The following is a 23542-nucleotide window of genomic DNA, read 5'->3' as shown; positions in this document are numbered from 1 at the left end:
GCAGAATATTGGTGTTGCACAAGTCAGTTGTAATTCAGATTTGAGCTTGCTGTTCGTGTCTTAGCTGCCAGACTTTAAAATATGTATGGCAGTCTTTACCTTCTTACATGTTTGTAGATTCATGGGCCCATGTTTGACAATGAATAATCCCACTGCTACCATCATTTTTGCTGCACAGAGAACCTCAGCTTTGTAAAAACATGTAGAAAGATCAGATTTTAGGCTATCAGCCTCCTTGTCTGAGTTTTAAATTTTCTTTGTAAATCTCTACATGTATTGATGAAATGAGATCCTTTGCTGCTGTGCGATAAAATGTGTTTCATCAGTCAGATAGACAGTAAAGGAACTGGTAGCTAAAAAAGATAGCAATGGAAAAGTACTGATCAATTCATACTGATAGATCGATAGGCAGCATCAACAAGAGACTGCTCTATAGAAATTCAGACTGTCCCAGTTGCATGCTAAAGAGCCATTGTATAAATGAAGATTGATATAATAAGGTAGGTGGGGAAATTATCTATTTTAATTCAGATATTTGGCTAAAAATTGAGACATTAAGTCTGCACTTATTTTTAAAGTATCTGTACATTAAAGATCTACATATAGTTATTTTTTTCCTCTCAAATTGTTATAGGGTAAATTACCCCCTACTCATAGTAGAAAATGCCATCTTCTAGGGTTGCAAGCTGGCAACTTCCTTAGGTGTTCTTCCATCACTCTTAATAAAAGTCACTGGCCCATGTTTTTAATATAGCAATTTGGCATTTTTTGCAAGGACAGATCTTCTTGTATAGCATTTTATTTTACAAAGCATAGAAAAAAACTTCTAGCTGTAAAGGGAAATCAGGCTTGACATTTGCCATAGGCCACGTGATTAAGTTAAAAAAAAAACAGCTTCTGTATACTCTAGAAAGCCTAGCAACCTTTCAAGTCCCTCTCCCCTTCTCTGTTGAAAGGAGAGTAGGAAACTCTGGGATTCTGGTGGACAGGAATACTGCCCACACATTCTGTTTGTCCTTGAAAGCCTTCCTGGGTGAAGAATCTACTGTTTTAAATAATGCCTTTTTGTCACTGATCCACTATTTTGGGGCCATATCGATCATATTTTAAGTGGGGCAAAAAGTCTAAATGTGTAACTATAAGCTTTTTGTGTGCTAAAGTGTCAGATAAGGCTGGGCAAAAATAATGTCTGCTGGGGCCCTTCTGTACTCCAAATGTCAGCATCTCTTGGAGTAACATATTCTCTCACAACAGCAAAATGGCTAGAAGTAAAGAGATGTATTTAGAGAAGTAACTCTTTACCTCTCCCAGACATCTCCGCCTTCTACCTAGGGCTTGACAGAACCTCATACAAATAGCACTGTTTTCATCACCCCTGCCTTTGTTTGCATAAGAGCATGTGACATTTGAACACAAAACTGATGGCATTTTCTAATTTTTTTAGAATGGTGAAGAAGCAGAATGTGAAATGAGGATGTTTACATTTATTTTCTTGAACTTGCTGATAATGCTGCAAGTCTTTCATTTGTAGATAATGATCTGTCCCTAGAGCATTCTACAACACATTCTTGTCAATTTCAACAGTAATGATAAGGGACTAGAAAGGTAGATTTTCAGTTTCTGGTACACTAGCACTGTGCACTCACGCAATTCTCTATGGGCTGCAGAATGGCAGAGCTTCTAAATATATCCTACCTTCTTTGTGTATATGAGCATACAGAATGCACGGAGCAACTGAATAATGTTAGATCTCCCTGTAGTAATAGCAGCCAGAGAATGAAATAGGAACAAATACTGCTCCTTTGTTTTAAGCAACCAAAAGGTAAATTCTGCCCTCAGAAATGCTTATGCAAACTCCTAGATGCAGAAGTTGTACATATTCCTACAGGCAGAATTTGTGCCAGGTTGTGCTGGGCATATGATGAGTATTATCTGTGGCTGCTTTCAGTGTTACTTTGCATTTAAACAGCATAATTCTGACCTTTAAGAAATAGCAAAAAGATTTTTGAAGCTCGTAATGGGGACACTAGCAGAGATGAATGTATGGAGAGGAGCTCCTATTGACCAGCTCAGAAAGCATACAGAATGTGTCTGCATAGCTCCAGAACTGCAGGTGGATGGACTTCCTGCTGCTCCTGCCAGAATTTTATTCCCAGCAGAGCCATGTTTTGACTATGGAAGAGAAACAGCATTGGGTGAGCAAAAGGTACATAATGGATACATCTTCACATGCAATTAATGCAACTGAAAAACTTCAGTACAATTTGAGCTAAGTAAACTTGAGATAAGTAAACTTATCCTGACATCACCATCTATATGTGTGTTTAAAAACAGTAATTTGCTGTGCCATAGGATACCTGTGTCTGACAGGACTATCCTACGCTACAGTAAATTAAACTACTGCACTCTAATTACAGCACATGTGTAGACGGTGATGCTTTACTGTTCAGCAAATTAATCTACTGTGCAGTAAAGCACATATGTAGACACATCCAATGTTTGTTGCAGTGCTTCCCCTGGGAGCATTAGACCTGCTTGTGATCTGCTTGCATCTTTTGCTGCTTCTTACTCCTTTGGCTCCCACACAGGCACCTGAGGTTTGTAGACTCTTCACAGAGCCATCATGTAGAAAAGGTCTCCTAGAGGGTCAGAAGGAAGGGGCTTAAGACTTAATTTTGCAGATGTTCCAAGTCAGAGATATTAATTGTCATGCACTCTACAACACCAACCTCCATTTCAAGACTTAATAAGTTTTGCTTACTGTAAAGAGCAGAAACTCCTCTTCACAAGGAAGCAGGGAAAGAACAGGAGAAGGACATTGTAGCTGATTTCTGTGTTTAACTCTGAACTGCACCAATATTTGCTGCAAATCCACTGAGTATTACAATGAGTTATGAACAGTAATTATTATTTGTCTATACAAAGATGCTATAATCCTCCATTGATTATTTGCTTAGAAATATTTAGCTTATTTTTCAGTACTGTATATCCCATAAAACATTTAGAATGCTCAACAGTGTGTTCTGCCTACAAGTTCACCATGCTTCAATTGGGCAGATTAATCTCAGAAAGCAATATGAATGTAGTGCAATTACCTGCTCTGAAACCAATGGAAATTATCATTTGGAGTCCTTATGTCTGTCTCTTAATGCGGTGATAGTGCAACAAGGCATATTCTAAGATTACCAGAGGGACCATATAGTGTAATAATATCTGACATTTCATACATGACCTGTTGTGCCAAAAAAGTAATCTAGTATGTGAATTCCCCACAGATGTTACTAGAGCAGGTATTGGCTAAATAAAACTCTGGTCAGACATTTCAGATTCACAGATCTTTTCTTGCTAGATTTCTGACACAGAGGAAATTTCAGCAATGAATTGTGATGCTTTGTTATTGACAAGCAGAGATTTCCCCTGGAGGAAATACTAACCAGCTGGACTATAAACTTTATTCTGCCCTTGGATGCACCAGTAAAGAACCACTGCAGACAGTTGGAGTGACATATGCATGCTGGAGGGTAAAATTGGACCTGAAACTAAGGCCCAAAACTTATGCTCTTTAAGGGCACGTCTACACATTGCCCTACAGTGACATAGCAATCGTGGCTCTACATGTGATCACCAGCTACATCGTTGTAGCAGTACACTCGCCTGGCATAGCACGCCACTATGGCGATGTAGCGGCAAAATCTAACCATGCGCCACACACACGGTACAGTAACTGCCCATACTATGCTGTGCTCTACTACTTCCAAAAGGCATGGAGGTGGGGCTCTAGTACTTTCAAAAAGAAGTACTAAAGCACACACAGTGCTGTAGCAACATTGCTGTACAGTGACATGTGGATGCTTCTTAAACAAACCAATTTTGCAGTGAGTTTAGGGCTCTGCAGTTGCTGAAGTGGAAGACCTATAAAAAAAAAAAAAAAGTCTGTCTATGGTTTAATAGAGACAACCAGAATTGTAGTTAATAATAGGGGTGCACCAATAAAGATTTTTTTGGCAAATACCAATGGCTGATTATTAACAAGCCATATTGGCTGATACCAGTCTGATTGCCAATATGCAGCCTGGCAGCTTGGAGAACAGCCTACAGCTGGTAGGTCTGTTGGGGGGAAGGGGCAGGAAGGGAAGGGGTGTGTGGGGGGAGCAGATTGAGGCCCCTGCAGTGAGGGAGGGTGTGGGGCAGGAGCTGGGGTAGGGGCAGGCACTGCCCAGCCAGGTCAGAGTGTGGGACAGAGCTATGAATGGCTCAACTGGGGGGCACAGGGAGGGGAGGGGTTGATTCCTGCTGCTGCATGCACCCCCAGCCCACGCACAAAAGGCATGTGCCCCCCCGGATCTGTGAGTGGGGCGAGGGTGGGCTGCCACTGCAGGCTGGGGCTAGGGATGGTGCTCTTCCTGGCAGGGAGGTTGAGCCAGGGTGCACTTGGGACAGGTGGCAGTGGTGCTGGAAGGAGAGCTACAGAATTCGCAGTAGCTCCCACTCCCGGTGCCACTCCTGCCCACCCCAAATGCAGCCCCGACCCAACCCCCATACCAGGGAGAGCGTGGCACAATCCTCAGCCACAACCCACAGTGGCAGCCTACTGTTGCCTAGTGCACAGATTTGGGGGGCATGTACCCCTTGTGCCTCTTCTGGGGTGTTCATGGCTGCCCCCACACCTCATCCTTCCCTGTTTGTACACTGCCTGCCCCAGCCCCAGCCACACTCCTCCTTTACTGCGGGGGCCTCAATCTGTCCCTCCCTTTCGCCCCTTCCTCTCAACAGACTTTCCAGCCAGATGCTGCTCTCCAAGCTGCTGGGCTGGCCACATGGATGCTGAGGTTGCACACATGAACACGGTATTTATTTATCAGTGACATTATCGACCACACCACCCAATAAAAGCCAGTTGCCAGTAATGTCAATTTTCCTTTTACCAGTGCTGATACAATATGGACCAATGCATCATGCACCTCTAGTTAATAATCCATGTCTTGTACTACCCCTGCTGGACACAAGGCCAGTTCAGTAGGCACCTGTGAAGAATGCACCAGTAGAATTTACTTGAAGTAAAAATGAGACGTGAGTCTTCATTCTCAAAAGTAAAAGATCTTGGAAACATAGAATTACTTCCATCAAAAAAGGTTTGGCAGGAGATTCTTTTAAATTGTCAATTAACTGAAAATTAACTATTCTGTCTGCTCAAATGCTGAGATTTCATTTATTTGAAAAATGCCATTAAATCGCCCATTAACAGAACAATAGGACTGCTCATCTAAAATAAAATAATATAATTAAAAAGTAAATCATTGCTGACACTGAAGTGTATTTAAAAGCAGCTGCAGTCAATAAGAAGGCTGGATTTTAGTTCATGAAATGAAAGGCTTGCAGCCATGTGGGACCAATAATGCTGGGTGATTTATTGTAGAAAAAAATGTGCAGAATGAATCAGCAGAAATTTGGATCTGAAAAAGGGAAAAAGTACTTGTAGAAGTTATTGAGGCTTCCTATAGTTCCTGCTGACCTGCAGAATGCAATGATTAAGAGAAAGCTCTTGATGAAATGCTGATTCAGTTTGATCAAGGACAGCAGGGCACATAATGCTATAGGAAGCTTCACCGCTAGGAAGGACACACAGGACCTGATCAGAAGGTGACTGAAGCCACTGGAAGTTTTTTTTTTTCCTTACTATTTTAAAAGGCTCAAATGAACTACAAAAACCTGTTTTGTAGGCCCTTGGTCAGTTGGAAAGTAGCCTAGAAGTTCATTTCCACCACCAGTAGCCAGATATTTGCATACGTTTACTGATACTGAGTAGTTTCTGACTCTAAGGGCAGTTCATTGAATTTAATGGGAATGGTATCTGGCCTTTGTATTAAAAAAAGTTTTGGTTCAGAAAGTAGAAAATAGCCAAATGTAGTAATAAGAAGGTTGGGGTGGTGTTGTAGCTATGATAGTCCAGGAAGAGGCAACGTTTTTTTGTGAGATCTTTTATTGAACCAACTGTATACTTGGGAGAGCTGTTGGACAAGCATATTAGTGCACTGCAATAACCTCTGGTGCACATTGCACCAGAGTGTATTGCTCCTGGGTGCTGTGTTTACACATGTGTCCAGGACTGCAACACATTGAGTCATGTCAGATAAGGTGTGCCTGGCAGGGACCCAGGAAATTGGCCTGCCAGCCCAGGGCTGCTCCAAAACAGCTCAGCATGCTGTGAAGGGGCTGGCTGGGGAATGAGGGTACTCCAGTGTGGGGTTAGCAGGCAAACAGCCTCCACCCTGAAGCACTATTGTGCCCAGCCAGCCATGTCAGCATCTACACGTGCATTGCTGCACATGAAAAAGCTCTGCAGCAGGATAGGACTTGTATTTGCAAATCCTATCCTGCTGTGGAGTTTATTAGTTTCCTGCAGCCTAATAGGGCCACACACATAGACGCTAAGATGTTTACTGCGGATCTAATTAGGCAACTCCTCAGTAAGCATTTCAGGTAGATGTGCTCAAGGTGACCTAAGGAAGAGTCCTTTGAACTAAAACTTTAGCTTCTTCATCTGTAAAGTGGGGGAAATAATATCTATAGCACACAGGAATTGTGAGCTTTAATTAATGTTAGCAGAGCACATTGAGATTCCTTCCTGGAAGGTGCTATAAAAATGCAACGTGTTATTAACTGGTTCAGCAGACTTCAGACAATGCCACATTTAATTGCATATTTACCAGCCTTTTACAAAATGTTTTCCTATTACTGCAGTGCAACACTTGGCAGTTTTACTTTATGAAAATATTTTCCTCATTTTCACTCGATGAGGATTTGTAACCTTGGAGGGGTCAAGCTGTGACTTTCACATCATTTTATATTGGAGCCATGAATTTCATGGTATAGGGATACAAAACAGATCATTGGACCTACGTTAGTTAAAAGGTGATGTATCTTCAATTAAACTGAGTCTGAGTTTTGGTTCTGTAATGAAACATGACACTAGGCAAGTTTTGCAGTTCTAATTATGTGCTGCTCCAAAATGGCTTGACCATGTGTAGGGCAAATTACTGGGATATTTGCATAATACATGGAAAACAATTTGGAAACTTCTTTAAGAAACATTAACATATTTTAATGAACAAGTTGGCACATAGGAGCAGGACTCCCCCTAGTGGCTAGGCCAGCATCCATAACGACCTGCTACTTTCTCAGAAGTGAAGGAGTGGTAGCTGTCTATGATTTTAATGCTAAATGGTTTAATTCAATCCCTACACGGTCTCTAAACATCCATATATTAATGGTTAGTGAAATAATTTTTTGTAGCTAGCAACGTCTCAGGTATAGCAAATGCATGTTTTTACAAAGGTCCATGTAGATACAGTAGAAACAGATTTCAGCCTTTCTCCGGAAAAAGCAACAAATTGAAGCTAGAACTTGTAGTTCACAGCGCAATACATGGAGCTGAACATGCAGACTAGATAACTGTATATGCAGTGGCAAAAACAATGTACATTTTACTATTTCATTGTCACAGGCCACTTTGAAATTTAAGTGCACAACATTAAAAATGTGTCCTTAATATTCCATGCTACAACTTTTTTAGAGTTAAAAATAAAGCAACTATCTTATCTTGGTCCCTAGATCATTGTAGTAATTTGCACTATTTTCCTATTCTTAGCATGATATATTAAGGTCAGCTGATATCAATTCAGTAAGATAAATGCTTCCTTTTAAAATGTATTTCACTGTATGGGTCTCTCTAATTTAGAACCATTCTGATCCTAAAATAATTATATGAATGGAACACAGCAGTTTTGCCCTACAGGGAGTTTCTAGGTTACTTTAAAGAGACCATTTAATAGGAAGAAAAACTTTGTTTAAAGTACCCATGAAAGTATTGTAGGATAAAAAGGATGGTAGATCTTTTACCATCTCTATATTCTGTGGGCATAGTTCTGCCAGAGGCACTTCAGCAATGGAATAATTTGATACAGAGGGCGCATCTACACATGCCCCCCACGGCGCAGTTACCGCACAGTCCTGGTGGCACATGGTTATTTTTAGCAGCTGCATTGCCATAGCTGATGGGCTATAAGGAGGTAGTTCATAGCTACAGCAGTGTAGTGTCGGCCTCCTGGTTTGTGACCACAGATGCTACGTTGCCATAGCGCGTCACTATGGTGGCGTAGCATGTCTTGTAGGTGTGTCCAGTGTTTCTGAAACTAAGGAAACCATAAACATAAAAAAGTATTTTGTTTGAAACCCTATGACATATATATTAATAGAGACCTGGGGGCCTTGCTTCTACTGAATATGACCTAGGCCTTTTTTAATGTCACCCATGGTCACCTTAGTTTTCACACACAGAAGCAATATCAGGGAGTGCCTTCTCTCCTCTCCTCTGTCTCTTGTGGCCATTCTGCCAGTTAGATGCATCTGCCTGGCCTCAAGTTTCCTTTCTTTTTCCTCTCTCAGCCCCATTTATTTTTTTGATTTCTTGGTTTATTGGATATAATATGCTATCCCCCAAATGGTGTTCCCTGCTAGATTCAGAGCTGTGTTTGGTTTAGTGACTGAAAGTTTTCAATTCCTTTCTCTTTGTTTCATCTTTGCATCTCACCATTCCAAATAAGCATCTATGGACCCAAAGCCATGAACTGCTTTGCTATGTTAATTATCTAGACTGCAAGTGCCACTCAGGCAGCTTGTCAGCTCTTTCTGTTTTTTAAAGATATGAAGCATTTATAATTTTTCAATTTGTTCATAGCATTACCATATTTTCTTACAGATCATACATTTCCTCTTCAAAATCAGACTCCTCCACCCCCCTAAAAAAATCAGGGTGCATGTCTTAATCAGGGAAGCTGATTTTTCTGCCTAGAATAGAAGCCCCCCACTTTGATTCCTGCTCCAAAATCAACTGCCCATGAGCAACAGTGGAATTTCTTTTCAGGCAGTTAAGGGAGTCACTTTACCTAATAGCTTATTGTTCTTTACTTCACACATTGAAATGATCATCTTTCCTTTTTTATTGGTCTTGATGCTCAACTAATCAAGCTAAACATTGTTCTGACAATTGTGCTGTGTGCTAGCTACTCCTAATCTCTCTCTTCTCCCGTGTCACAGCTTTGCAGATTTTTTAGCTCTATCCTTATTCTGTGCAGCCATAACTATGGAAAAATCGTTTAATTTTTTTTATTTGGCTCTCCCAAAAGCAAAATAGTACATATTTTGGGTATGCTGTAGACAAGCAAATAGTAATTCTATTTGCTGGTACCATTCGTGGATAAATTAACTGATCCGTCATCGGGACCTTTCTGAAGATACCTTCAGACCTAAGACCAATAGGTGCTAACCATACCAACCAAAAGGTGGGATGTGATTTATCTTATCTTCCACAATTAGGCATAAGTTCATTTCTGTAGGTACTAAAAGGCCAGAAGCCAAGATTTACCCTGGGGTCCACTTTTCTGTGCATATCTCAAACAGAAGTTATGGCAGAGTGGTATGTTAGAGACTAACTGGTTCAGTGAGGTATGAGCTTTTGTAGGTAACAGACTACTTCATTCAATGTATCTGATAGAAATTCATGACTCTCCAAGTCAGTTAGTCTCTAAGGTATTACCCTGCCCTACCTTGTCAAACTAAAACTGCTAACCACCTCTCTTTGCATATCTCAGTATCCTAATTAAAACTTTCCTTGGTCATTTTGTTTTTTAAGCAAAGGCTAGATCAAGTTATCTGTAGGCACAGTTTGTCCGAAGCAATGATTCTCTTGCCCATTCCATTACCTGGACTTGTTCTATCCATAAGTCCAAAATCCAAGCTAAGGAATGGGGAAGGAAGCAGAGTGTTCCCAAAGTAATGTGAAAGGCAAACATTCACTTTCCGGCTCATGCAGAATCAATAAGGAATATTAATAAAGTTCTGTATCTTGGTTTCCATCACAAGACTTTCCAAGGAGCTGCAGCTCTCCAAGTGAGAACCTCTTTGGGCAGTTACAGTGAAACCACATTGTCAGGAGCCCAGGAGCCCACCTGGAGTCAGAGCTGGTGAGCAAGCAGAAGAGCTCCATATTGGTAACTCTGTCATCCATGGAACCTCTGGGATCCATAAGGTCTGGGGAGAGACCTGTGGCTTGTTCTGCAATATGGCTGCTAAACCCTCTCCCTCTGAAAGGGTGAGATGATGGGATTTCTATGGGGGCATCTTTTGAGAAAAATCCTCCTCAGTATCTACCTAACTTAGATTTGAACACAGGCTGAGGTGAGCATGGGGTGGACAAGTCTAAGAAGGAACTGCTAACCTAGCATATAAAGCTGAAGCCAAGAGGTTGTGTGCAGCTTTGAAGAAATCTTGCCTTTGATATAACTGACTGAAAACACAACCAACGTCAGTCCAATAACTGAAAATCATGGGGGAAAGAGCAGAGGAGTAGTTTTACTATGTTCTTCTCTTTTTTTAAAAAGAACTCTTTTTCTTCTCTGGATTGAGCCAAGTAGATTTCATAATGAAAACCTATCCTATTCTCCAACAATTCTTAAGGGTTGTTGTGTTAATAACTTATTTTTGAGGCAGGTGTGAGGGCAGAGATTAGGCACAACTTCTGTGGTTGTGGGAAAATGTAATAGTTTCGCTTTTGCAGAGCAGCTGACACACATTTGGAATATTTATGTTGTACATGCTGCCTGAATAATACTATTAAGCTGATTTGTCAAAAGAGCTTTCAAGGCTTAGAAAAACTCACCTGTTCACCAAACTTATGAATGCAAAATGGCGTTAATTAAAGACACTTGCTCTTAATGGAAAAATATGTTCTGTCCTACAACCAAGATGTTGTGGTTGACTCGCACGCTGATATCTAACAGAAACAGCAGCAGCAAACATATATATAGTACTTAAAGGGGCTTCTAAATATTTCTAACCTACTCTAGAATAGTCTTGTTCTCAGTCCCAGACTGCTGAACTATTTATAGAACAATTTATCTTTTCCTCGCATTTTTTCCCCTAAACTAACTGCTGATCCTTCAATCTGGTCTTAACTCACTGGTTAATTATATGGCTAGGGACCACTTTGACATTGTCATCAAGAGCTGTTTGCACCTGACTAAAGCAGTTGAATATTGTGAACATAAAGAAGTACAGCTAGCTGGATATGAGCCTAATGGGTGATCAGGATAGATAAGGCCACTCTTTTTCATTATCCCCTGTAAACTGTTCGAGACATCTGGCTGATTGCAGGTTGTTATTCTGTTAGGTATTTTCACTTTCTCATATGTAAGATATCTTCTGCGGTTTGACTTTTCTTTTATGTTTCTTTAAGAACATGTTTAGGATCATGAGGCTTCTTTGTGCGTACATTCAATTTCTGAGGCACTGAATGTCCTGAGTGCACTGCTGTCTCTCTATTTCTAGGTCATTCATATGTAATAAATACCACTAACAGTACATCACGTTCATGCAAAGCAATTTGGTCAAATTCAGAAGTGGGATTTCTGGGTGCTATTACACATTGGTAAGCTGGTGCAAGGGGTAAAATTTCCAGATACAAATAGAAAAAGGGGAGTGTGTCAGACAAAATGCCGAGCAGGCGGGGGTAATTTATACCCAGTTACATCAGTGTAAGTTACATGTCACAAAGCTATCTCTTTGCAAAACTGACCTTGTAAATGCAATAAAGACCTGATCCTTACTTTTGATAGTTGTAACTTTAATACTGCAGATGGGTTTTGGAAAAAGCCAGGAGGGAAATGTCAACCCAACCCAGCAAAACATTCTGTACAGAATGAATGAAAAATATGCAGCAAAAAAACAACCTGGAATCAGCAAGGCCTGAAGCAGTGTTCACTTTCCTACTATGCCAATCAGTTCAGTGGCTAAAAATGAAAACAGAAATATATACAGAATACCTAGGAATCATTAACACAAGCTGCTCTTTGGTATAGTGAGCAAGAATGAAATATTGTTTTATCAGGAGACCCTGGACCCTCCTATATAACATTAGCCTTAAAGGGAATGATATATGGCACATTATTTTCACTGTTGCCCTTAGCAACAATCCTGCTGTTAATTTAATCCCATGTTGCTCCAACAACACGGCTACTTTCTCTCTGGAAGAAAGTCCCTGGGGGCAGATAAGGGACAAAATGAGGAAGGGTGCAACTGAAAATGGAATGATGTTTTTGGGATATAGAACAGCAGCCTTTTCATTTGGTGTCATCCTACCAGCATGCAACATAATTATAATCTTTCTGGAAATTATTCAAAGATTTTTTTTTTAGGATTCTTAAATGCACAGTGGACTGAGATCTATCCAGTCAGTGCCTTATCAATTTACTTCACTATTTGCATTTCAAAGGAGTGGTATACAACCTGGGATCTGAATATGGTTATGGCACTGCCTGAGCTGGGACTAGTCCTCTAGGTCAACATGTTGCTATCATTTAAAAATATCAGGGAACAGCAGCACCATTATGCTGCATCAGGGAAACATTCTTATTCATTAAGTAAGTACTAAACTAAATGCACAATTACTAAGTAGCATTAATGAACACGTAGACACACCCATCACTTATGTAGCTACTTAGTATTGTCAGTAATAGGAATAGACTAAAGCAGGGGTATCAAACATGTGACCTGTGGGCTGCATCTGGCCCACAGAGCCATTCCCTCCAGCCCGTGGGGCTTCTGCCAGCCAGAGAATTCAGGGGCAGGGTGAGCAGAAGCAGGGCTGCCACAAATTCTGGGATATTGGGCCCCATTGGGCAAGATTGTCAGTGGCAAAGGGTTCAGTGAGGGGTATTCTAACAAAGCCCTGTTCACCCTGTAGTCATTTGCCTCTTTGCCACTTGGTCTGATGCCATTCATCCTGAGGGCACTTGACCAGTGCCACAGCCACTGCCTTCTCCCTACAGCACTGGCCCCACTACTTTTACCACTTGCTCTGCCACTGTCAGGTCCAGATCCAACCTCATGGTCCTGATCTGGCCCAGGGGACAGAGTAAGTTTGACACTCCTGAACCAAAGCACATTTTTATATGCTTTTCCTGAATTGGGACCTAGTATTAAACATTAAAAACCAGCATTAAACATGCAGATCTTGGTTTAGATTGTGCTTCCCTCCTCCCGGGTGTTCAGTTCCATTCCATTTGTTCTTCCTTAGTCATTTCAACCATGGCATAACATTCTTCTGCAGTTCAATGGGATTTTGTGAATAGTCCAGTAAACACATTCCTCAAGGGCTTTGGGAGTCTCAGCTGAGCTGATAGAGTAGTTTATGTATTTTCTAAAGTAAATTTGGTTCCTTTATTTGTGGGAGAAAAAAGGGAGAAACATATAAATTAAAAATGATGGAGTTGCGCAGAGAATAATTCTGTCTGTTTTTATATATATTATAGTACAAATATTGAATTCACTCCAGGAATACCTATAAGCCTCTGCTGTGATGTGTAGTTTTCTCAGGTGCCACCATTTCTAAAATGTCAGGGCATAAGAGCAGCTCTATCCTGCCTCAGAAAATCATTGCCATCTAAGTACAGAACAGAGGAAAATAATATGGGCAAAATTCAATGTTAACATCATTCTAGAGATTGAAATGGCTTTTCACCAGCTTACAATAGCACGAAATTTGGACTAATACATTTGAAAGTAATCTGCATGAAGGCAAAAAGGCATCTGTAGTTCATTCATAATATCTGGTAAAGTAAGCTACTATTTATGAAAGCTTATATATCTATGAATGTTGATTATCCATCCAGACCTTGTCCCCTGCCATCTGTCTGCCCCCACTACCTGCCCCCCCCACTGTAACTGCCCCTCCCATCACCTCTGCCCCCTGTGCCTTTCCCCCTCATAGCCTCAGGTCCTCTTTCCCCAGACCTGGTACCCCCAACTGATCCCCAGAGGCAGTTGGGGGTGGGGTAGACACTGTGAGCCAAACATCAAGGAGCATATCCCTGGTCTTGGGCTCACTGCACCCTGGATCTTTAAAAGCATGTGAAAATGGCACCTGGGGACCTGGGAGCTCATCGTGTCACAGCTGCATGGAGGGGGCATAGGCAGCTGGGGCAGCATGGATCCCAGCATGTGGGGGAGCTTTAAAGAGCACACCTCCTCCTGTTGACCCGCAGCATTGCTTTTTAAAATTCTATGGGCACTTGGACCAGACAACGAGAGAGGCTACCCTCTCTATGGCTCCCAGGGACCTATAAGAATCAAGCTGGGGCCATGTCCCTGGGCCTCCCTGCCCAGGACTTTAAACTCCCCACCCTGCAGCTCTGGGTGGGCTGCCAGGATGCAGGAAATCAGAGGCTCCTGGCAAAGTATAAAGTCCCTTGTGCCAGAAGCCCTTCATCTTTTTCCCGCCTTGCTAGGTACCTCTGATCCCTCATTCCTGACAGCTTGGCCATAGCTGCTGGGCATGTTTGGTGGATTGTCACCCTGGCCCAGGCAGGTTTAGTCTCAAGCTGGACCTCAGACTGTCGCAACTGGGGCCAACAATTAGCAGATTGTTAGCTTACTGCACTGAGGGGCACAAACTGGCCCTGGTGCAGTCTTGAGCTCTGCCTACAAACAGCTTTTAGATTGTTAACCCTGGCCCCAGACCACACTGAAGCTAGTTTGATTCCTTGGTGTAGTACCAGGGGCCAGAGCAAAGAATCAGCTGATTGTTGGCTCTGACTAGACCTGCAGATACTTCTCTTTCAATTGATTGGTGCAGGGGGAGACCAGAATTATGATCCTGGGCTCCCCCTGCACTGAAAAGTAGTAATAGCACAATTGAGTCCCGAGAATTGCGTCTCTTGCCATACATGTGCTGCATGGAAGGAGGCACGGTTGTTGGATTCAGAGGTCAGATCCTGTCACACTTTTAAATGAACATGTGCCAATGGCCTAAGATATAAAATAAGCATGTCTATGTTACAGTGTCTGGATATCTGTTCTAAAGTCAAGTTTCCAAGCTTCCTTTTGGGAAGGTATTTTGGTAGGGAAAAGTTGTTTAATTGAAATAACAGGTTGGGGTACAATTATAGGTTCTTTTTACTATAGTTTCTTCCTTTACAAAAAGTGCCTGTAAGTGTTTTACTTTTGGCTCAGATCCAGTCACTACCAGAGCAAGCAATAAGTACTTGTAGAAGTGGGTATTTAGGACTGGAAACTCCAGTCTTGTTTAGGCAAAGAATATGTGCAGATCACCAGTCCCAGTTTCTCTCACTGCCCCCAGTATGCCCAGTATGCAAATATATTCTGGGATTGCCTGCTAAGACTAACAACAGTGCCAGTTACAGGAGATTTTTGTAGCTATTTGCAGGCAACTGACAGGAAAAAAGGTTATTTCTGCTGAATACTGTGTTCACTACAATATCTGAAGGCTTCACTATATTGATGGATGGGCATCACAATTGTCAAGCTAAATGCACACTAGTAATGTAGGAAAAAAACAAGTGGTCAGGTAGGGTGCCAGGTCAGTAGCTCGCTGCTCCCAGGGCCACTGATACATCCCAGCCACCTGCTCAAAAGTCTCTAAAAAAAAATCCTTCAGGTTCATTGTCAGGCCCCAGTTTTGTAAGCATTTCATCCCCTTCAGCCTCAGACAAGGGAGCTGTGACCACCTGTGTGCTGGGTTTCATTTGTTCCAGAAAGCTAAATATAAAGCACTGCTGCTTTTCTTGCCAGTTTTTGCTGAAACTGCTGCTGCTGAAACCCCTGCTGCTGTTGCTGGAATGCTTGTGGCCGCTGCTGCTGCAGCCTCTCCATCCGCTTCAGCACTGCCTCTGGGTCCATTCTGATGGCTAGTGCCTGAAGGCTGCCTGCCATCTCCACCGCGTGCAAGTGGGTTAGTGAGACTATTTTGTTGCAGGCCGACTTTGCGGCAGCAGGCTCTATGTCCTGTGAACATAAACTTAACCCTTGCTCCCACAGACAAAAAAAATTTAAAAAAAGCAAATAAATGAGAAAACCTAAACATGTAGCCCCTCTCCACAGGCTGCAGGAGAGGCACTTTTGCTTTTCGCCTTTCTGGTAGCAAGCTTCTCTGGTATCCAGTGCACCTCCTGATTGTGGACCACTTCTTCTTTCCCCCCACTTTCCCCTTTTTCTCGTTCAGAAGATTTTTTTTAACTTCTAGTAGGTATTCCCTTCTGGGCTTCTAGTATAGGCTCCCTGCTCCCACCTGAAGGACCATGCTGGGCATATCTACATGAAATGCTGCACTTGAGTTTAAAACAAATTCCTGCACAACAAGTGTCACCATCTACACGTGCAGATGCTTACTGAGCAATAATTTGCTCTAATCCCAAGTAAATTTGCTACCTGCAAATACAAGTCGCAAATTTACTTGAGAGTAATTAAAGGCACAGTATGGCACATGTAGACAGCTGACTAGGAGCAAACATGCTCCTGGTCAACTGGGCAGCTCTGTCACTGCAGCCCAGGGAGGGACAATGTCTCCCTGCCCTGGCACCAGGGATCTCCCAGCTCTTGGTCTGTGATCACGATAACTGACAGGGACTTGGGAGATTCTTATCTCCTTGCCCCAGCTCCACAATTGCCTGAGCTCCAGTGGTGGAGCATGCAGCTCCTGGGGGCAGGGGCCAGGAGACAGCTGTCTCCTAGCTCAGGAGACCCTTTGCTCCCTGCCAGCCCCTAGGTTAGTGCCCACGTAGAAATCCCCCTGACTGCTGCAGGGGAGTGTTGCAGGGCCAGTGTGGGTATGAGCAGACTGCTGGTGGTACTGTACAGTAGTGTCCAGTAGTAATGAGCTACTGCATAGTAAGCATCTTGTGTAGACATGGCCACAGAGAAGTGTGACACAGAGCTGCCAATTTTTTTCTTAGATTAGTTTTAGCTTGAAGACATTCTGGAAGGGCTTAAAAGCATTTTCTTTTCCTTCCACTTTCCTTTCCCTTCACTAGCTAGACAGTGTTGCATTTTCTGTCTCTCTGTGGTGAAGATAATCTAGATTTCCATGTAACGAAATGTAGCAATTACAGTCATTAGCGTCATCACTTTCCATTCACACATGAACATTATGGCTAGGCACTCTACAGCATTTATAACAGAATCACAGAGAGGTAGGAGCGGTCATCTAGTCTAATCCCCTGCCTGACACAGGATCATCCCTATCCAAACCATCTCATACAACCATAATCTAAACTCTACATAGAACTACTGTAAACTCTACATAAGACTACAGTAGTGAAACATACTGTTTCTTGTACCTGAGCTTGGGAATTTCTATGTCTGTAAATATCAAAGCAAAATTTTGGCAATGCAGAGAGCAGAGAGAACATCATTACTAATGACAGGAAGTAAACCCAGAGGAAAAGTATGACTGAACTCCTTGAAATAAAGAATACGTATATTTTACAGTGCTTCTGTGGTCTTTGCACTTGGTTAGTACGGGACAGCCTTTTAAACACCGGTGTGAGAGAATCCTACTTTCAGCTGAAAATGGTTGGCTGTTCACTTGCTGACTTTAACTGCAGATTGTGTATCTCTATCAAAAATTGTACAATGTTTGCCTTGGATTCCTACTATGCACACACTTTCTGTGGATGGAAAAGGAGGCAGACAAAGATGTGTAATCCATCACAGATATACATGTATGTAACCTATAGGGACGGTATATGTTCTAGGTTCTGTTCTGTGCCCAGTTAATAACTGCGTTAGAAAACTAACTCTTCAGCTCAAGCTGTAGAGGTTTGTGCTTTTAGCTGTGGGTGGCGCTGCAGGCCCTGCACGTCAGCCAAGATGGTGATTTCATCTACCATCTTGACTTTCATCTGTGTGTGTGTGTGTGTTACATTTGAATATGTAAGGATAAGGACATTTCTGTTGTATTTGTATGCTGCAGATGTTATATTGGTTTTAGTTTGCAGACAGAAAATGCAACAGCGTGTTCAGAAATTACTCTTTTCCCTGTGGGGCCTTTTCCTCGGGGCGGGGGGGGAGAAACACAGCCTATTCCTGGGTAACTCTTTAGTGTGTAGGCTCTATGTGTAAAGACTATTAAAATATATATTTAATAATCTCACAGTAAGTTAAAAATAATCCATTTTCTGAGTAATCAGAAATGTCTCTATGCACTGTTTTAACATTGACATTATTCAGCGTCCATACATAAGAATGAAATCTAGCAAATGATTACATGAAATAACACAGGTGCCTTTAGCTTATATTATAGTCTAATTCTACTTCATTTGTATCTGGATTTCAAACCTTTCTGAGCAGAGAATTGGTTATTATAAAGAGGGGTGTACTGACATGGATGTTCTGATCCCAGTTGGATTCTGACTTTACGCAAAAGTTCACGAATGTGTGAATCCAAATGGCAGTCTGATTCAGGTCTCCCTCTCTCCACTTTCAGCAGTAAGTGGCTATTGATATTATTACACTTTGAAAAATGGTTCCTAGAGTGCATTTTAAATTTGCATAGCACAGCATATGCCATAAACACTTCCTTATGTGAAGGGACCTGGATGGGCCTGGAGTAGCTGTTGATTTTTATTAAGTAAATAAGTCACCATATACAGACACACAGTGTCTGTATAAACAGGCATTTTTAAGTAATAAGAGTCAAACTCCCTTTGGTGTGTATAATACATGCTTAATCCTTTCAGTCAATGCAAAGTGTTCTGAGGGTATGTAAATGAAAATATACATATTTAAAAAGCGTGAAGTTGTTGAGGTGTTGAAGCATACAGCCAAAAGGAAACAGGGAAGCCAAAATTCAGACAGCATTCAGGGTTTATTCCATCCATAGAGCAAGTAGTGCCCAGGGAGACTAGAGAAGAGAGAGGGAGACTGAAGTGAGTATCAGGCACATTTTAACTTTCTTGGTTTAGTCTGTTTCTACCATTCATTTATTTTTAACCTCTTTGGGGAAAATACTGTCTCCCCCTCATCCAAAAGCACAGACAGCTCAAGACACAATGGCAATGCTAAGTTTATACTGGATGCACTGAGTGATGCAGAGCTCATTTCAGTACTGCCCAAACATGAGTCGGTAGGAGGTGCAGTGAGAGAGGGAAGAAGGAGAACGACAAAAGCAAGAGCAGCAAATCAGACTGCTGGAGCACTGTGGTCTTGTCCGGTGTAAAGGCTGCAGAGCCAGCTCCCATAGATTTCCCCAACACAGCTTGGTTGCCCTGGGCAGCACGCGGTGTGTGTGATTCTTCCCCTTCGCAGCACTATTTTCCTTATCCCGACCCCACTAATAATATGAGAATGGTTAACTCTTGATATTGATTTAAGCACATGGATCTAAACTCTCAGCTGATGTAGTTCAGCAGAGCTCTACTGAATTTAATGCAGCTCTGAATCTCACCAAGCATCTGTCCTAACAGCAGCCACAAATTATCCCTTCATAAAAAAATGGATTACTTCAAGCTGCTCTCTCAGGATGAGGAAGAGATCATGTCATGGATGAGCACCCAAGTCTGAGATGCTTCCATGTTATGGATAGGGCACATCAGGGCTATAATTGCTTTACTTTGGTACAAAGAAGGAGTTGAAAAATAATGGCTCTGGTAGAAATGACCAGTGAAAATTGATTTCCCTAAACTGGGGCATATATGGATTAGAACTAGCCTGAGGTATCAGAGGCATTGCTATCAAGGGGGAGGCAGCAAGATTAGCACTGAACAAAAGGACAGCTCTGTTGGAACTGCCAATTACTAGTAATGTATGGGATGGGTTTCTTAGCTTAATTGGGAAATATTTTTAAAAGGCTGCAGAGATCATGCAAGTGAGTTGTGAACTCTGTATTCCTTTAAACAAATTACTGGGAAGGAATCCTCAGGGAGATGGGAAAAGGCTCTAAGAAACACTTGATAGATGTCTTCTGTGCACCAGAGCCTTGTTAAAACAGTCTGCTGTTTTTGTTCAGGGTTTATTATGCTGCATATAAATTTTAAAACTGCTGATGCAGGAATCCTTATAGGCTTTAAGGGGGGTGGGGAATCTTTGTACAGTGCTTAGCCACTCTCTGGGTTTCTACAGGTGCGTTACATACTTCAGCCTTTCATTTTTATGTGTGTGGGGGGGAAGTGGGTAAAGTAGCTATTAAAAGTTGCATTTAAAGGAGATTGCAGTGCATCGGTTATGGATTGTTGATGTAACATTAAATCCTGCTGGATAGGAAATACGGTCATTTAGCTTGTGTCGCTGCTCATAAGCAGCTTTGTGGGGTATGCCATTGTTTAGGGTTAGTCCTCAAGAGAAAGTTCTTTGCCTCAGTTCAACCCTATTTTACTGTACCATTTTGAAGACATTCATCCCAGCTCATGAGTTGCTGATCCTATTTTTCTTCCCCAGTGCTATCCATGTCCATTGCTAGAGCCTACAAGGGACAGTATTTGGGTTTTGTTCCTTAGGAAGACTTAAGTGTACTCCTTCCCACAGAGTAACAATAAAGCCCTCCAGAGTTTTCAGAAGGCTCTTGCCTTATCACACTTCCCTCTAGGAAGCAGGACTGGCCACATGCTGCTATGTCCATGAGCTTTGTGGGAATTACAGAGCAGTCTTATGGCTTTTCTACTGCGCCATCTCCCCAAACCCCTTTATATCACACTGTCATTGGCTTGGCTTGTGTCATGTAGACAGCCAAGACCTTGGTGGAAGAGAAATTAATTATAGCTGGAGACAGCAGTAAGTCACAGTACTTCTTATACCATAAATTGCAGCACTCATAAAGGGAAACTAAATGTAACGAGCCATGCTGCAGCGTGTGCCCAACCCCTTCTGCTGAGTTCAGTTGCAGTATAAGTGGAAGAGGCACTGATGTGATGTGAGTGTGGTAGTGGTTGGATACTAACGTAGTTCCTCTCTGGGCAGCTCCCATACCTTCTTGGCTGCTCTCTTCCTCACCCAGAGTAGCAGAGAACGCACCTCCCAAACGTCACAGGGCATAAGGTACATGGCTCTTCATCCAAATGCTGAGACACCAGGTGCCTCATCTTGGTGCTATAAATCATTGAGGAATGTTACTCTCATAATAAATGTGTCCCAATAACTGTTGATTGGTTTTGTTTTGTTTTTGTCTCCCTTTGCAGAGTGATGAGGTTTTAACTGTCATCAAGGCGAAAGCACAGTGGCCTGCCTGGCAACCAGTAAACGTGTAAGTAGGTAGGGAATGAAGCCTCCCAAAAGAGTTCTGTTCAATATCGTCTGACAGGTACTCCAAACTTATTGCCTCACACAATGGTTTGCTGTTGTGAAGAAACAATATAAAAATATTGTTGATAGATGAGTTTGTCTTGTGCTTGGTATTTTGCCAATAATTGCAACTCTCTCTTTTATTATTGGCTTACTTTGGGATTGCTGGTTCAGGCAAAAGAAAGAGCAGATCATTTTGCTGATGTTGTGTCTGTATCAGACTATGACTTTTATAAAATGTATGCATGTTTTCCTATTCAGTACACAGTATCTTTATAATCTGTTTTGACCAGTTCATTCATTCTCTCATCCTCTTTGGTGGGGGGACGGATCCTAAAAAGCTCCAAAATATATCTTATGGAAAGTTAATTTCTCAAAGACATTGAACCCTAGGTTCAGATATGGTAAACTGCCATAGTGACACTGACTTCAGTAGAGCTATAATAATTACCTGAGCTGAGAACATGGCTCACCTTCATCATCCCAGGATGCTTATCACTCTTGGGTTCCCAACACAAAACAAGGCAGAGCTCCCATAGGTGAATGCTTCTGAATCTCAGATCTTCTATTCCTCCTTCACACTTGACCTGTTGCTGCTTCTGTGTTATTAATATTACTGCTCTAGGAAAATATAAAGCCACGATTGGTAAAATTTGTACAGTATATAATTTAAAAATTGGTGAAGGTGTAAATTCATAGTGGGAACAGGCCAGTTATAGAGTGGCCTTAATCATTAGATAAGGTGACAACATGTGTCTATACAGCTTCCCTGCCCAGGACGACTGCTGTGGAAAATAAACTCTGCCTGCTTTCTTGGCTCTGCATTCACCCTAGTCTCATTGCTGCTCTTAAGGTTTCCCAGGGCAGAAAGCCTGAGAGCAGCAAAACAGTAAGGGCTCAGGACCAGAGAAGCCATCTACCCTGCCTAATTGCTAGGCTAGGACATGTGCAGAATGCAAGTAAATGCATGAAACTTATTTTCTCACTGGAGGTTGGGCTTCAGCAACAGGGTTTTTTAAAATACAGGCTTTGCAAAGCCATCTAGGAATAAAGAAAGTAGGTGACATTTACTAGATAAGGCGCTATGTTCTGTCCTACTAATAAAGGACCCCTGTTAAACGTGAGCACCCACTTTGCCTTTATGGCTCAGAATGGGTGAGTGCAGTCTTTGCATCAGGCAGAGGTGGCATGACCTCTGTCCACAGCATTAGGATGGTGGCTTACTGGAGTGCCCAGTTTTAGCATCCACAATTCAAAAAAGATATTAACTACAGGGATGGCAGCCAGGAGAAAAGCTAAAAATCACGTTGTGGAAAACACTGATTTTTTTGGTAAAAGACCAAAGAAGCTTAAAACTTAAGAAGCCAGTTAGTTTATCCAAGGAAAAATTAAGAAGTAACTTGATCAGAAAAGTTTTTTGATAGCTGCAATCTGATGGCTCCTTAATCAAGCATATAATGGCATAAGAAGAGCTAGTGGTAGGTGGCTAAAGCTAGAGAAATGCAGACCAGAAATGAAGAGAAGCATTTAAGAGTTAGGAGTGTTCAGCCCTTTGGACAGTTTAGCTAGAGCTATGATGAATTTTTTTCTCACCTGAAGTCCTTGGATACTTTTCTTAAAAAGATTCTGAAAGCAAAATAAAAAATTATATGTCTGTGGCAGGATTTCTGGGTGAGGTTCAGCGATTGTCTGTGGGATACAGGAGTTCAGAGTAGATTATTATAATTGTCCTTTCTGGCCTTAAAATCCATATGACTGTAGTCTTGCACAGCTAATTGCTGCCTTGAGTCCTTAGAACCTTTTGGCATGTTCCTCCGCTGCTGTATTCAGATAATGAGCTCCCCACAGAAACTGTCTCCAGCTTTACTGTGCTCAACATCTGTTAGTTTGGGGGACCCATTACTGAGCTTACCTGTAGTAAGTTTCAATACATTTTTGTTGGCGTTGACCTACTTGTTCTTTTGCATACCAAGTTGGTATTCTTTAAATGAGGAAAGTCATTACGCTGCCTGGCTCTGATCCGGTAGAGCCTGTTTGGCTCAGGGGAACCATTTGTTTTTGCCTATAACCTTAAAAAAAAAACAAAAAAGAACAAAGAAAACAGCAGCGATGGTGCTTTTGCCTTAAAGTGATCAATGTTGCAAGGGTTTGTCTCTGCAGTCAGCCACTCCACAGTTATCACACACATTATATAGTGGTGATTGTCGGAGAGGCACGTGGTATTATTCATTTCTTTGACTGTATTGGGGATAAATAGAGGATTTCCATCTCCAGAGCTGTCAATCCATCATCTTTCAAAAGCAGTAAATTCATACACAAAAATCAAAGCTAATTAAACTATAGTGCCCCTGGCTATATCAGCTAGAGGGAATGCAGAAGTGACAGTTTCACAAAGGAGTTAACAAAAGACTCTTTA

General features: G+C 41.9%; 1 protein-coding gene across 1 annotated transcript in view; it reads left to right on the top strand.

Moving 5' to 3' along the window:
- The window catches only part of SPON1 (spondin 1), a 375349-nt gene that overhangs the window by 277520 nt on the left and 74287 nt on the right, over positions 1-23542 (top strand). Inside the window, exon 7 of the mRNA XM_090032775.1 lies at positions 21024-21088. Coding sequence (XP_089888901.1) covers positions 21024-21088 — 65 coding nt within the window. The remainder of the gene's footprint in view (positions 1-21023; positions 21089-23542) is intronic.

Source organism: Crocodylus siamensis, chromosome 2, assembly GCF_052110815.1.
Source record: "Crocodylus siamensis isolate JL-2025a chromosome 2, ASM5211081v1, whole genome shotgun sequence".
Classification (NCBI taxonomy): Eukaryota; Metazoa; Chordata; order Crocodylia; family Crocodylidae; genus Crocodylus; species Crocodylus siamensis.
The sequence above is the reverse complement of the archived record's forward strand: the minus strand, read 5'-3'. Positions and strand labels throughout refer to the sequence as shown.